This window comes from Rhipicephalus sanguineus, chromosome 3 (genome assembly GCF_013339695.2).
Source record: "Rhipicephalus sanguineus isolate Rsan-2018 chromosome 3, BIME_Rsan_1.4, whole genome shotgun sequence".
Lineage (NCBI taxonomy): Eukaryota > Metazoa > Arthropoda > Arachnida > Ixodida > Ixodidae > Rhipicephalus > Rhipicephalus sanguineus.
This window is the reverse complement of record NC_051178.1, coordinates 227,650,605-227,665,998: the sequence shown is the minus strand read 5'-3', so window position 1 is coordinate 227,665,998 and position 15,394 is coordinate 227,650,605. Positions and strand designations below refer to the sequence as shown.

Below are 15,394 nucleotides of genomic sequence, written 5' to 3'. Positions count from 1 at the left end.
CCCGCGAGGCGTGTGTGCGTTCAGTGGAGATCCACATAGTCGTCAGTCAACGAGCGGTGGCGATGGCCGCGACGAGGACTCTGTATTTAGCTCCGCCGTTGGCATCGATAGCGAACGGTTCGAGCGATGCCGATCGATTTCAGGTGGTTCCGTGCGTCGGAATTGTGTGCGCTGGCAGCAGCTGACATGTATATCATCTCCTTCCGGACGGCGAGGACCACCAGGCCTGGATTGATTTCTGGTGGCCTATTCTCACTGCAAACAGTCCCTGTCCCCTTATTTGAAGTTTGCCGAGTTGTTGCTCTGCATCGCTTTTTCAACGTGTTCATACAAAAATTGGGCTGTTCTGGAAGTGGCAAAGGGAAGTCTCGGGACGACATCTAAAATATGAGGCGGGCCATGCATAAACCTAGGCCGCGAGCCTATCGTATCGTTCCTAGTTGATTTTTGCTTTCAGTGGACCTTTTCAGTGGGCGAAGGGAAAAGCTCGGGCAAGAGGCATGCGTCGATCCTTTTCTTCTTTCCGGCTCCTACGAGCCTGCGCTGTGCTGAAGTGTTATTGTTTAAATTGTGAAGTTCCGCAAATAAAATATAGAATTTTGATCCAATCTGAGAGGCCATACTCTTTGCGCCAAACAGACCTGACAAGGCAGCGAATTTGACAGCATGGCAGAATCTGACGATGTACACAATAGCACCCTTGCTTAAGCTGGCTGTCTCTTGTAGTGTGAATCTTTGGACAAATGTTGTCTTGTTTTGTGTAATATGCAGCTGATATTAACACAGAGTTGTGCAAACCATTGGGCAAACCATTGGGCGACCATTGACATTGAAGATAGGCACTGGTTGTCCAACAACAAACTCGCGTTTCCCTTAATTAACGCGGGCTATGCTCATCTCAAAAGGAACTGTAGGATTTATTGCACTTCGTAAAAACAAGCAAAATGTTGAGGCAAGGGAGGTAGCGCCATTGTCCATCACTGTGCTCCCTCAACTTTTAAGTACGGAGCATTTTAGGGGACCGGGCTGTCGTGTGCTGTCGTATGCTACCGTTGCTTGATGTAACGCAGGCAAAACCACCTACAAAAATAGAAACAGGAAGCAAGCGAGAAATAGAAAGTGAGAGAAAGAAAGGGAAAAATAGGAATAAAAATAGAAATAAGTAAAATGAAAAGAGGAAAAAAGACCGAAAAAACTGGAAAACAGAAAAAGAAAGAAAGAGAGGAGGAAAGAAAGAAAACCGAATAGAAACAAAAGAAGGCTGCCCAGCTGCGCACTTCCTTTAGGCTTGGTAGCACTAGTGCAAAGCTGCCTTAATTTTATTCAATTATATGGACAGTCTCCGCTGGAAAATGTCCGTCCCCGTCGCCGTCATTCACCGTATATGTGTAAGTATGTATATATATAGAAAAGCCACAAAGAAAAGTAATTCAGAAATATTTTGCGACGCGTGGAATCGAACGGGCGACCTCTCGCTTTGCAGCCCGCCGCGTTAGACGTTAGGCCACGACAGCATCGTCTTTCAGCCTGCTAACGGCGAGCTATTTATATACACCATATACTTCAGCATGCTTTCTTAGTTACCACATAGATTGCGCGATGTGCGCGCGTGTGGTAGAGAAGCGTGTGGCGCGCTTTAAAGATCGTCGCCCCGCTCCTTCGAATGCCGTTGCTCTTAGTCCTACAGGGCGTGGTCGCTTTCGTGCGCTTATCTCGAGTAAAGAAGGGGCGGGGCGGTCGGTGGGGTGCTTCGCTCGCTGCAGCGGCCGCGTTTGCGAATGGAGCGCGCTGTTCAAACAGAAATAAGTAACAACTGTGACAATTAGTTCGCGCTCGTCTTGTGTGTACCTGTTCGTTCGTTTCGTGCGTCCTGCTTTATGTTTGAGCAGTGCGCTTCAAGGGTCGAGCTGTGACGCATTAGTTCGCGCTCGTCCTGTGCGTTCTTTTCGTGCATCCTTTGGGCTCGAGCGACGCGCTGGCAATTTAGAGCTGCTTTCCGTTCTTGGCGTTACATTCCAATTTATTGCTATCGCATTCATTGCTTCGACGTTGCAGTGAAACTGTGACTTTTTTATCCCACCTGCCGCGGCGGTCCAGTGGTTGTGGTGCTCGACTGCTGACTCGAAGGTCGCTGGATCGAATCCCGGCCGCGGGGGCCGCATTTTCGGTAAAGGCGGAAATGCTTGAGGCCCACGTACTTATATTTATGTGAACGTTAAAGAACCCCGGGTGGTCGAAATTTCCGGAGCCCTCCACTACGGCGTCCCTCATAATCATATCGTGGTTTTGAGACATTCAACCCCAACACTTATTATATTATCATCGTTTATTTTGTAGAATTTCCCAGTAAACGTTTGGTAATACTTGAATCTACACTGCCTTGCACCCTGAAGTTTAGGTCATGTTGACATGCGGCGTGGATATTTGTAGCAACTGTTCCAACGTGTTATAACTACAGAAATCTGTACAGAATATAATCTAAGCACTCTCTTGGGTTTATTCAGTTAAGTCACATATTTAAAACGATATGTGGGACAGGGTATCAGGGTTAACTGCAAAAGAAGCCACAAAACGTCGAAAACGGAAAAAGCAGAGCGGCAGAAAACAGAGACAGAGCGCAGAGACGTGGCACTAACAACTGGCGTTTATTTTGGAAAAACCTTCCCCCCCCCCCCCCAGACCGTACGACGCATGCGCGGATGACAAACAAAAACCAAACAGCCCAAAAGCCAAAAAGCACAAACAGCTAATCTAAGCAGATCACCTCTGTGCTAGAAACAAAAATTCTTTTCTGGTAAGATAAACCGAAGCGGCGCTAACGCATTTGTCTGGTCCAAGTTTCCAGATATGGAATGCCTCAATATTCTCCCGTTCTCGCTGCGTCTTAGCCTTACCTAAAATTGTCACCTTATCAAACAGGGGCGAACAACCACACAACTTGCAGTGCAGCGGCAAGTTAAAACCGGTGCCCATGGGTAGAAGTAGATCATCTCTAGCACAGAGGTGATCTACGTCTTTGCTCATTAGCTTCAAAGCAAACGGATCGTGCTACCGATGCAGTGCTTTACTCTCACAAAATGTTTAGGCAAGAATATCTGAACTTAGGTGATGGAAGCACCGCCTGGAAGAGGAAACAAAGAGAATGCTCTAAGGAAAAGGGATTTATATTGGTTTGTATTTAATTAATCGCATAAAATATCTTCAACGTCACAGGAGACTGTTAGACAGTGCGGGCAATGCCACAGAAGGGATTAGCTAATCCGATTGACAGTTGAATACGTTACGTTATGCGATTGCAACGTTTGCATGGAAAAATACATACACGTAGATACATTTACTGTGAAAGGAGAGCTGGGAAGGCCTATGCAACCTGGTTTATTAGAAAGGGCAGCGCAAGTGGAAGGAAGTGCAGTGTAGAAACCATGTCCCAAGCTGGCAAACGCACTGCTGCCAGGCCCACATTTTGGGAACAGTTGAGCTCCGCTGAACCAACCCTTTAGAGGATGATTGCTATTCTGGGTTCGCGCTCACTTTACAGTAGAGGATGGTCGAGTGTAAAACGGGCATTCGAAAGAAAGTGGACACATTCCATTGACACGAATTCTGCCAGCGAGGGTGCCTCTTTTTATCGCTGAATTGCGAACTGAGGACTCGGCTGAACAGTAGAGATGAATTACTGCCTGTCGGTTCGGAATGCAGCTCGCTCTGTTGTGTAGGAGTAGAAGTTGAAAAGCATGCGAAGGCGAACGAAATGGCGCAAAGGGGAAAGAGAAAGCGTGAAAATGTGCGTCTAGGGGATCTGAGATGAGCACTCACGAGTGCTTGTACGCTGCTTGCGAAATTCCTGTTTATGAGTTCTAAATGCGAAGCATTTCTTAGCGAACCTCAGGCACTTTGGCCGTTTCTATCTATCTATCTATCTATCTATCTATCTAGCCGCCTACGTCTGAGCGCTCTCCTGGTCGTCTCCATAGGTGGTAACATACCAAAATTGACATAGCAGAGGGGCAATGTATGAACAACACGATTAACTAGTCAGGGCATGAATAACGCAAAATACCTGTCGCGTACGTCATGAAACCCTTTCTCTTAGTCACGTGTGGCACATACCCGTGTACCAGAGTTCATGTTATGCGGGTATGTGCCACAGGTGATACAGAGTCGCAATCGACACAGTAACCGCGAACATACACACTGACACGCGAAGAAAGTGATAACCAACTTTAACCAGCATTTAACCAGTGTTCTTTAACGTGCACTGACATCGCAACAGCGCACGGGCCTTCATTATTTCGCCTCCATCGAAATGCAACCGCCGCGGTCGGGATCGAACCCGCGACCTTCGGCTCATCAACCGAGCACCGTAACCGCTACACTACCGCGGCGGACGCAAGGAAAGTTAGGGAACTGAAGACAAAGCACTCCTGGAAGACGCTGGGCTACCAACCGCTCGTTCACGTGGTCCGCAATGTGGACCACATGGATTGCGCAAAAATCGGGGTCAGTGCTTCCTACAATAACTCTGCGGAGGAGACCATGCCCCTCATCATTGCCGGTGACTTGAACATTGATTTATCAAAAACCCAACAACGCCTGCTTCTTGCACTGCATGAAAGGCGGCTTGGATGTGAACAGGGCATCACAACACCTCGTTGCCAGGTCCAGGACAGGAGGCATCATAGATCATTTCTTGATAAGAGGCATGCACGATTTCCACCAGCTATACTATACATTGCACTTTACTACACTAAGACCCCTCGTAGCCACAATCACGAACGGATTCCATAACAAGTCCTGTCCAGCTGCTGGTGCTCACTGATCACGGTGATGATCACCGTGTTCAAGAACTGTCAAAGACCCTCTCCACACATTCACACGAGTTCGTAAAATGTGCGTGCGTTGTCCGTCATAAGGGTCAAGTAGAAGCATAACAACTGAAACGCAACTGTAACAACTGTAACTGTGAGCGTAACGTACGTGCAGGGCACCTGCGTGCCACTCGGCTGTGTGTATATCTGAAGAATTTTTTTCTGAAGAAAGCTTAGTTGCGCGTAGCGCCTGTCCTTTGCATCTGTTTCATTTGTCCTGTTTGAATCCATGCTATCAAATAATAAAGAATAAAAGCACTACATATCAGCTTCCCATGTTGCTGTTCGCATCGTTGCGCAACTGTAAACAACTGGTTATATAACACATGCGCGGCTCTTCAACATATGTGTGTGTGTATATACCATTTTCACATTTCTCTAGCGTTATTCCTTCACGTTTTGCTCAATGTGAAAAATTACGCCACACTCACTTTCCCGCACATGCTTCGCATAACATCGATTCCCACGGTACGTGGGATCTGCCGAATTTTTTTTCTGTTGGACTTCGCTTTTTACGGGTCGTGTGTTCTGTCATTTATCACTGCTCAACGCACAGCACCGTGTAATAGGTATTGATTCCATTTAAATTTAAATAAAATCCGGTCAGAAGCGCCAGTTTTGTTCGCGTGGCACCGCACTCTTCCTCTCAAATTTAATCTATCATATCTTGATCCTCATAATTTTTTAATGCTGTTCCTAATATTTTGTCGCTTTCAATGAGTGATAGCATATGACTTCAAAATTCTTGTGCGCGCTCTTTGTCTAACAATGTCTGTCTGTCTTTGCATCGTACGAATGCGACGTGAGCCTAACGTTTATCGCTTAGCTCTCCAGTAACTGCGGTGCACTTTTAATATCCCGCCGTCTATGGCACTTATCACGAATGGTCGGCATGATTTGATTAGACGCTGATTCGGCTTTCGAACCGCCAGTACAAATAGCCCTCGCTTCAAGTTCTTCAAGTCAAACCGAATTACTTTAATTTGGCATTGTTATTCTCTGTTCCGCTCGCAGTTTGTTTTGTTAACAAAATTTCCGACGTTAACATTCATAACAAGTACTCCCCTAGAGACTGTTTGCACAGTCACATGGTGACAAAACTTTGTTTATACCATATGCCATAGTCGTAGCGAATATTTCTCATGTTTTGAAAGCTCGCCTTGCTGCTTTGGCACTCCTTCCAGCCAAGTAATAACGTTACATTGCAATAGAGGGTTTTTCTTCGGCGTTCATTTTATTACTAAAGCATTTGATGGTGTGTAGCTTTGTTTGTTGTGCGAGTATTTCTATTCCAGTGCTAACACAGTGTGGTATCTGTCATTGTGACAACGTCTCTATACCACCCTTATTCGGAAGCACCTAATATCAACTTGATCTTGTTGCCAAGTAAGCTGTCTGCGCATGATGTGTGCCAACCGTTACCCAGGAACCACAGTGGCTTTATGGTTTTATGGCGACAGCGAATTCGCGCATATGCTCATTGACGAGGCTCTTTTAGCGCCTTTCATACCCCACACAGAGCCTGAGAGTAATCGATTCGCGCGCGCGTATTAGAAGCCATAACAGACAATACCGTCGTACTACGCTGAGCTCAACAATTTCTGTCTACAAGACGTGGCTATTGTGAATGAACGTTCTTTGCAGTCTTTTGATGAGGTGGTGGCATGACATGGTCTGTCGCTCCAATTAAAATATATTTTAGTAGTTCGAAGCATACATCATCCAAAAAATTCACAGCATATCCACGGGTGAATGATGAAGAGCTTGGGCGAAGCTCCTGAAGCAATCATGGTTACACCGTGAAATATTCAGTGGTTTCGCCCAGCAGTAATCAAAGCGATAGCCCAGTACATCATCAAAGACGTGAGAAACACTGTATTTTTTATACAAGAAAATTTATTAATCGTAAGTGGTAGCTAGACGTGGCTTCCGTTCCCCCTTCATTATAACGGCTTTATAGACGGTGAAGTGATGGATCGGTGATGGGTCGTAGTGGGATGTTTTGCAAAGACGAAGTAGTGGGCAGTTTGCAAAGGTGGCTTCCATTACCCCTTCATTATAAAGGCTTTATGGTCGGTGAAGTAATTGATCGGTGATGGATTGTAGTGGGATGTTGGCAAAGACGAAGTAGTGGGCAGTTTGCAAAGGATCGGTGATGGGTCGTAGTATACTGCAGGTTACGCCTTACGCCGGACGCGTGACAAGGTTAGACTAAGAGGAGCTTCGCCCCTAAAAAACGAGCGAACTTATGATGAATGAACGTACGCCTTATAACCACGAGACATGTCGGTAGCGATATATTGCACCTCGTTTTTCTGTAACAACTGCAGCACTGGAACAGATTCTACCGTCTCCTTACCCCCTTGGCATGCTTCCCGCTGAGATAACATGTTCCAGTTTCATGGTGGATATTAAACTCGACGTTGTGCCCAAAAATAGGAAACCGCACTTATGTTCAGCTAATGCTGAAAACTCGCAGCAAATGCACGTGTCAGAAGCAAAGCTATAGAGTGCAACACGCTTTCTTTTTTTCTTTTTACTTTTGCTTTAACATTAGCGCACTTGGAAAAAGTAGCCTAATATGGCAGCCAGAGGCCCAGAGCATCGCTTCCAGCTTAACCACGACATAACTTTCCAGCCTCCCATAACTCGTTGCGCGTGGAAGCAAACTCTGAACTCATTACCAGGATGATGCAGCAGTGTACGATCGATAAAGCAAACTAACCCAGCAGGCAAGCGTCAGTGTAAAACCAGAGAAACAAGCAAACACGTAACGGGCCAGACGCGTGGTCTAGAATTTCGGTTCTGCGCGCTATTAAGGGACGCTGCCATTGCGTTATTTTATTTTATTTTTTAAAATTTTCGTCATGGTTTCACTTCGCACTCTGGAAGGCATACAGAACAAATAACGAAAGATGGAACACGCTCCTTTTTGCTGATTTGCAGTAATTATACACCAGAAGAAAGAGCTTTTCTGCTGATTCCGCCGAAACATACAAGCGTAGGCGATTTTTTGCTTGTTTTGTTTGTTTGCTTCTTCAACTGATCTAACCCTTTAGTTTTGAAGTACGGCACACGGTTTGCAGGTACGTGTTTTAACTACTATAAGCTTCTAATATGGCAGCTTTTTTTCTACTACGCACCAAATATCCCGGGTGCGGGTAGAAGGGAATGCCGACGTTAATAAAAATTTAAATTAATTGGTAGAGCTGAATCTTCAGATGCTGTTATCTGTCTCGATGTACCATTCAAACAATACCAACACTGGTATTGTAATGCCATCTATGACAGATAGATTGAGTGCAGTTCCTCTCCTTCCCAGTAATGTGTGGGAAACAAATCTTACATCATTAAAGTTGTGATGCATCTGTGACGTAACTCTTTCCTTGAATAAATGGCGTATGTTCGGTGTTTGTACGCACTCATTGGCAACTATGCGAACTCGTAGACACCACACACAACAATATAGTGGTGCAGCCCCGTAGGCGCTTTGAGTTGACCAGCCGTCCACCGAGTCTTCACTGTTTCCGTTAACAGCGAGCGAGAGAGAGAGTGTGTGTGTTTATTAGAGGAGGGCAGACAAGTTGGCGTGAGCTATTGTTCTCTCGGGCTACCCTGCACAGGGGAAAAAAGGAAGAGAGAGAAGTAATAATAGAGAAGGAAAGGCAGAGAGGTTAACTAGTATAGGACAACCGGTTTGTTACCCAACACATGGGGACAGGGTGGGGGAGATTAAAGATGGAGAGGAAAGAGAGAGAGAAAGATAGAAAGATAGCACATGACACTGCACACACAGAATCAGTCGGTCATTCTTCTTGAGTCGCAGAGCCGTCCCACTGCCTTTTGCTGCTCTTGACATCGCTGCCGGCCACAGCAATATTTTTGTCTAGAATCCCCGCTCCGCACCGGTTACGTTGCTTGTCGGTGAATGTCTCGGTCGCGTGGAAGAGCTTGACTCTTCGTTCTTTCTGAACATGCCAGACGAATAGTGTCATACTGACTCGAGCGACCTTCTTGCCCTTTCAACACCGGAGGGCTCGTCGAGTGAATTATTCACGAGTTCAATCGCCGATACCCTCACTGCCGAAGAACGCGCCGCGGTACTTCGACTTCTCCAACACTTCTCGACTTCGTTCGATGTTTCTCAGCCGCAGTTGGGCCGCACGTCGGAAGTCCACCACTACATTGACACCGGTTCGCACCAGCCGTTGCGTCAAAGACCGTACCGCGTCTCTGCTGCAGAGCGTCGCGTCATCAACGACCAGGTCGAAGATATGCTACGCCGTGGCGTTATTCAACCATCCCACAGTCCTTGGGCATCTCCTGTCGTGCTAGTTCCCAAGAAGGACGGGTCTATTCGCTTTTGCGTCGACTACCGTCGCTTAAATAAAGTGACGCGGAAAGACGTCTATCCCTTGCCGCGCATCGACGACGCCCTTGACAGCCTTCAAGGAGCAGAATTCTTCTCGTCCTTAGACTTACGTTCTGGCTACTGGCAGGCTCTGATGGCTGAAGCTGATCGCGAGAAAACTGCCTTTATTACACCTGACGGGCTGTACGAATTTAACGTGACGCCCTTTGGCCTTTGCAACGCACCTGCCACGTTTGAGCGACTCATGGACAACACATTGCGTGGCCTCAAGTGGTCTGTGTGTTTATGCTACCTCGACGATATTGTCGTTTTCTCTCCCGATTTTCCTACCAATCTACATCGGCTCAGACAGGTTTTGACGTTTTTAACCAACGCTGGATTGCAACTCAACCTCAAGAAGTGCCGCTTCGCCGCGCGGGAGCTGACCATCTTAGGCCACATCCAAGCACGGTGTTCTACCCGACCCTGCGAAACTTCGTGCCGTCGCCGAGCTCCCGAAGCATGTTACCATTAAAGAGCTTAAAAGTTTTGTCGGACTGTGCTCCTACTTCCGGCGCTTCGTCCGAAATTTCGCGTCCATCATGTCGCCGTTGACCCAGCTCCTACGCGGTGACACAGACCTCACCACCTGGTCTCCTGAGTGCGACGTCGCGTTTGCTACGCTCCGTCGTCTGCTCACCTCCCCTCCCATCCTTCGCCATTTCGACCCAACAGCGGCAACTTAAGTGCATACAGACGCTAGTGGGGCCGGTCTTGGCGCTGTCCTCGCCCAACGTAAGCCCGGCTACTCCGAATACGTCGTCGCCTATGCGAGTCGCACGCTGACAAAAGCAGAGACCAATTACAGCGTCACTAAAAAGGAGTGCTTAGCTCTAGTATGGGCGCTTACCAAGTTCCGCCCGTATTTGTACGGTCGCCCGTTCGACCTGGTAACGGATCACCATGCCCTTTGTTGGCTCGCCACGTTGAAAGATCCGTCTGGCCGACTAGCCCGTTGGGCACTCCGAATTCAGTAGTACGATATTCGCGTCATCTATCGCAGCGGACGCAAGCACTCTGACGCGGACGCCTCGTCCCGCTCGCCTCTACCTCCAGACTCGGCCTGCGCAACGAACTGCACAAACTCAGTCACATCTTTCGACATTGACTCCGTTGCTACTGAACAACGCCGTGACCCATGGATCCCTTCTCTTTTCGGCTATCTTTCTGGAGCATCGACCACTCCTGCATCCCGATCTCTCCGACGCCAAGCTGCCCATTTCGCCATTCGTTATCGGCTGCTACACCGACGGAACTATGCTCTCGCAGGCCGTAAATGGCTCTTGGTCATTCCCCGCAGCTTAAGATCACAAATATCCCGGCCGCGGCGGTCGCATTTCGATGGAGGCGAAATGGTAGAGGCCCGTGTACTTAGATTTAGGTGCACGTTAAAGAACACCAGATGGTCGAAATTTCCGGAGCCCTCCACTACGGCGTCTCTCATAATCATATAGTGGTTTTGGGACCTAAAACCCCAGATATTATTATTAAGATCACAAATATGTGCTGCCTTCCACGACGATCCACAATGTGGCCATGCCGGAGTTTTCAAAACCTATGAACTTATTCGCCATCGCTACTACTGGCGCGGCATGTACAACTTTGTACGAAACTTTGTTCAGTGCTACCCTGACTGTCAGAGTCGCAAATCACCGCCTTCACGCGCGTCTGGAGCCTTGCAGCCACTTCCGTGCCCTGCCAACCCCTTCGGTCGCGTTGGCATAGATCTCTACGGCCCACTTCCGATGACAGAAAGGCAACAAAAAGACTTAGGACACAATATGATGGAGATGATGATGATGATTTTAATAAATTAAAATGAAATGTCGACAATGCGATTACGCATGCATCATGAGCTGCATCTTCTCTCACGAGCTAAAGACGCTCCTGACAAGTTTCAGCTGGAATACTGCTGTGAAGGAGGAAAGGGGGCGGATCACCGTCGAGAGCAGTCGCACCTCACTTCGGCTCCGCCAATTTTCGGCCCTCGCGCCGGTCCTTTCGACCCTATCCGGATAATTTCTTCACGGGTGGCTGGAGCACATTGTCTGGATTTCTTCGACACCCACTTTATTGCGAAACTCGCCCGGGGTGGCCCGGGAGAGCTTTCGAAAGCCTTCGACCACGCCGTGCACCGACCTAGGCCTCTTAGGCTTAGCTCGAGCGCGGCCGCCTGCACATCAGCTGACAGACGGAGCGACCGCCCGGCCGCCCGCCGCTGCCTCGTCGCCCATCTCCTAGCTGTCCACCGCTATGGAGTATATTGTCGAAGGACAGGACGTGTCCCCCGAGGAACTCTCGGACGAATCCTGGCAGTCGCCAGGCCTCCGCGCCCAAGAGCAACGCCGCGCAGCCTTGCGCCTTGCCACCGCCGCAGCTAAGCCCACCACCACGCCGGCTTCTCTGCCTTCGTCGAAGCGGGTAAATGCATCGCCTCCGCAGCACCGCCGCCGCGCTCCGCTCCCTCGTCTCCCGGCGGACACGATTCACATCGTCGGCCGCCCAAAAAGCCCCGTAGAACTCACCAAGCTCCAGCCTTGGCACTTGTACACCGCCTTGCTGCAAGCAGCGTGCCTGCAAGACCTCCCGCCCGCATCTCGCGACACGGTGCGGATCCACCCCGTCAACAACACTTTTACGCTCAGCGTCGCGGACTCGGCTCGTGCTCAAGCATACCTCCGCATCACCTCCCTCACGGTTTCCGGCAACACTTTCACCGTCCACCTTTACGCCCCACCGCCAGACGATGCCCTCAGGGGCATACTGTACCACGCCTTCGACGACTTCACGGACCAAGCCATCCTTGAAGACCTTCAGGCAAGCAATCCTACCCTCTCTGTTGTGGGCGGCCGCCGCATGGGCAAGGCCCCTCACATCTTGGTCACCCTCATGGAGCCGAAACTACCGCGGTGGATCTTCTACCACGGTGTCCAGCTTCGCCTCCTTCCGTTCCGCAACAAGGTGGAAGCCTGCTACAATTGCCGCTCGACCGGCCACCGGACCGACGTGTGCCCCAAGCCGCGGCAGGAGCGGTGCCATCGGTGCGGCGCTGCTCACCCCACACCGCCCGAAGGATCGCCACCCACTTGCAACCCCCGCTGCATCGTCTGCAATGGGAACCACTCCACGTACAGTTCCAACTGTAAACACCGCTACGTGCAGCGCCCTCAACGCCAGAAGGCCCCGGTACCTGACACACACCCCTCGCCACAACAGCCTGTTCCGCCCGCAGCGGCAGTGCGCTCTTCCCAGCAAGCAGCAAGTGGTCCCTCACCAGCTCCACCGCCCAAGTCGGTTACTGCCTCTCCGCCCCCCGTACCAGCGGTGCCTAAACCCGCATCACAGCCCATGAATTCGACATGGCCCCGCGGCGCCCCCGGCTTGCCCTCGGAGCCGCAGGTTGTTGCACTGCAGCAAGAAAACGCCTCCCTCCGACAGCAGGTCACTGCACAAAGCGCTCAAATTGCAGCTCAGAAGACCCAAATTGATTCCCTCCAAGCGAAACTGCAAGCTCTTGAAGAGAAGCTGGAATCAGCCATCACAGTGAAATCCTCTCTGCCCTCTACCATTTGCTCCTCCTCCGACATGGACGTTCAGACTCCCGAAGGATGCACTGGCAAGCGCCGTCGACCCAACACTCCCCTTGAATCTCTTCACCTTTCTGAAGAGGTCCAGGTATCCATCAAGACGGCCTTGGTGGATCTTGAAAAGCGGTTGGATAGCCGCTTCAACTCCGTCCACCAGCTTCTCACTGCACAGCACGAAGCTCTAAATTCCCTGCGCACAGACTTCGCCGCCTACCCCCCCGCCACGTCCTTCCAATCTCTACAGTCAACAGTTGATAGCCTACAAACTGCCATGCTTGGAAGCATCCGAGCAAAGCCACCCCTCCATGCCCGCACCACCACCTCCTCCGGCGCCGCCCGAACCTCGCAAACACCGGCCGAGGCAACATCTTCCGCTGTTAAAAATGGCTGACCGATCCATCGTCACCATTTGGCAGTGGAACTGCCGTGGTTTTCGTCCCAAGCGTAACCACCTCCTTCTCCACCTACAACAACTAGACCCCTCGGACGCGCCTGATATCATCGTACTACAGGAAACTCACGCCGACGTCTCCCTCTCGGGTTACGTCGCCTACAACCAAGTAACTCACCATCCTCTGCCCCATCCCGTGACGGCCGTCCTCACCCGGCGGACGCTCGCTGTCAATCGACACGATCTACCCTTCCCTGCAGTCCATCACGTCTTTCTCGAGATACTACCTCAGCAACGTGAACAGCCCTCTCTGTTTATTCTCAACGTGTACAACCCCCCTCGCTCCACTGAAGATGCGTCTCTCCTAGCCTTGCTCCGTGCCGCTGCAGCGAAAGCAGCCAAATCACCCCTTCTTATTCTCGGCGACTTCAACGTCAAGCATCCGGACTGGGGTTACTCGAAGGCAGATGGCCCCGGAAGGAGGCTGTGGCAGCTCGCTCACGACCTCAACCTTTCCCTGCTCACCGACCCCACGCAACCAACGCGCATCGGCAACAGTGTGTGCCGCGATACCACCCCGGACCTCAGCTTCTGCCGCAGCGTGCGCGACGCGCGCTGGTCTAACACGCATCAGTCCCTCGGCAGTGACCACTATGTCCTCACCATTCAAGTTCTCACCTCCCCCAGCAAGCCGCGCCCACACACGGCCCGCTATACAGACTGGGACGCTTTCCGAGAACGCCGGTTGCACTCCGCCACTTCCAACATCGAGGACCTCTCGACGTGGACCGACCAGCTGCTAGCGGACCTCGACGCAGTCACCGCCTCGATCCCCACCACGGAGGACCATCCGGCAACTGACGCCCGTCTTGCCCACCTGTGGGCCGCCCGCACCGGCCTTTGCAACCGTTGGCAGAAGCAACGTCACAACCGTCGCTTACGCCGCCGCATCGCGCACCTCGATCGTACGATCGAGCAACACACCACCGCGCTCGCCCGCCAACAGTGGGAGCAGCTCTGCTCGGGTCTCTCTGGTCAGTTGGGCTGCAAACAGTCCTGGCATCTCCTCCGCCACCTCCTCGACCCTGCTTCCGCCAAGTCGGTCGCTCGGCAGCAGTTACAACGAGTGGTCCGGGCTTACCCCGGCGACACTCCGTCGCTGATGGCAGACCTGTCCGCCAAATACCTTCAGCTTCTGCCTCCTGGCACACCTCCTCCCCCTCTCGCGTCCTACTCTGGGGCCCCCAACCCAGTACTGGACGCCGATATCACGGAAGCGGAGGTCTACGCGGCATTACAGAAGCTCCGCACCACTTCCGCCCCCGGCCCAGATCGCATCCCCAACAAGCTCCTCCGAAACCTCGACGCCCCTTCGGTTGCTACCCTCACTTCGTTCCTCAACGAGTGCTGGCGCTCCGGCAACCTCCCCCAATCATGGAAACACGCTCGCGTGGCTTTCATCCCCAAGCCGGGCAAGAAACTCACAATCGAGAATCTCAGGCCCATTTCACTCACCTCGTGCGTCGGCAAGCTTCTAGAACATGTCGTTCTCGCTCGCTTGCAAACGTACACGGACGCACACCATCTCCTTCCCCACACCATGCTTGGTTTCCGCCCCCACCTATCCACGCAAGATGTCCTCTTACAACTCCACCATGATCTCCTCGACCCACCCACATTTTCAGACACAAAGGCTCTCCTTAGCCTGGACCTTCACAAGGCGTTCGACCACGTCTCCCATTCGGCTATCCTTGCCGAACTCGCAGCCCTCAACCCCGGCACCCGCACCTACAACTACATTCGCGCGTTCCTCACCGCCCGCACGGCCGAAATCATCATAGGGGACCTCCCGTCTCCCACGTACGAGCTTGGCCCTCGTGGCACCCCTCAGGGCGCCGTCTTGTCGCCTTTTCTATTCAATCTTGCCCTCCGCTCGCTTCCTGGCAAGCTGGACCGTATCCCCGGTCTTAAACACACCCTGTACGCGGACGATATTGCTCTCTGGGTCACGTCGGGCTCTGACGGCCATATCGAGCAGACGTTGCAACGCGCAACCGACGTCGTCACGTCCCACGTGCACGCGGCCGGTCTTACTTGCTCAGCGGCCAAATCGGCCCTTCTTCTCATGCGGCCTCCC

General features: G+C 51.2%; 1 protein-coding gene across 1 annotated transcript in view; it reads right to left on the bottom strand.

Annotated features, from left to right (window-relative positions):
• LOC119386332 (inner centromere protein-like) overlaps positions 1-11,513 on the bottom strand; it is a 13,041-nt gene extending 1,528 nt beyond the window's left edge. Inside the window, exon 1 of the mRNA XM_037653656.1 lies at positions 11,473-11,513. Within this exon, the coding sequence (XP_037509584.1) occupies positions 11,473-11,513 (41 nt within the window). The remainder of the gene's footprint in view (positions 1-11,472) is intronic.
• Positions 11,514-15,394: the final 3,881 nt, after the last annotated feature.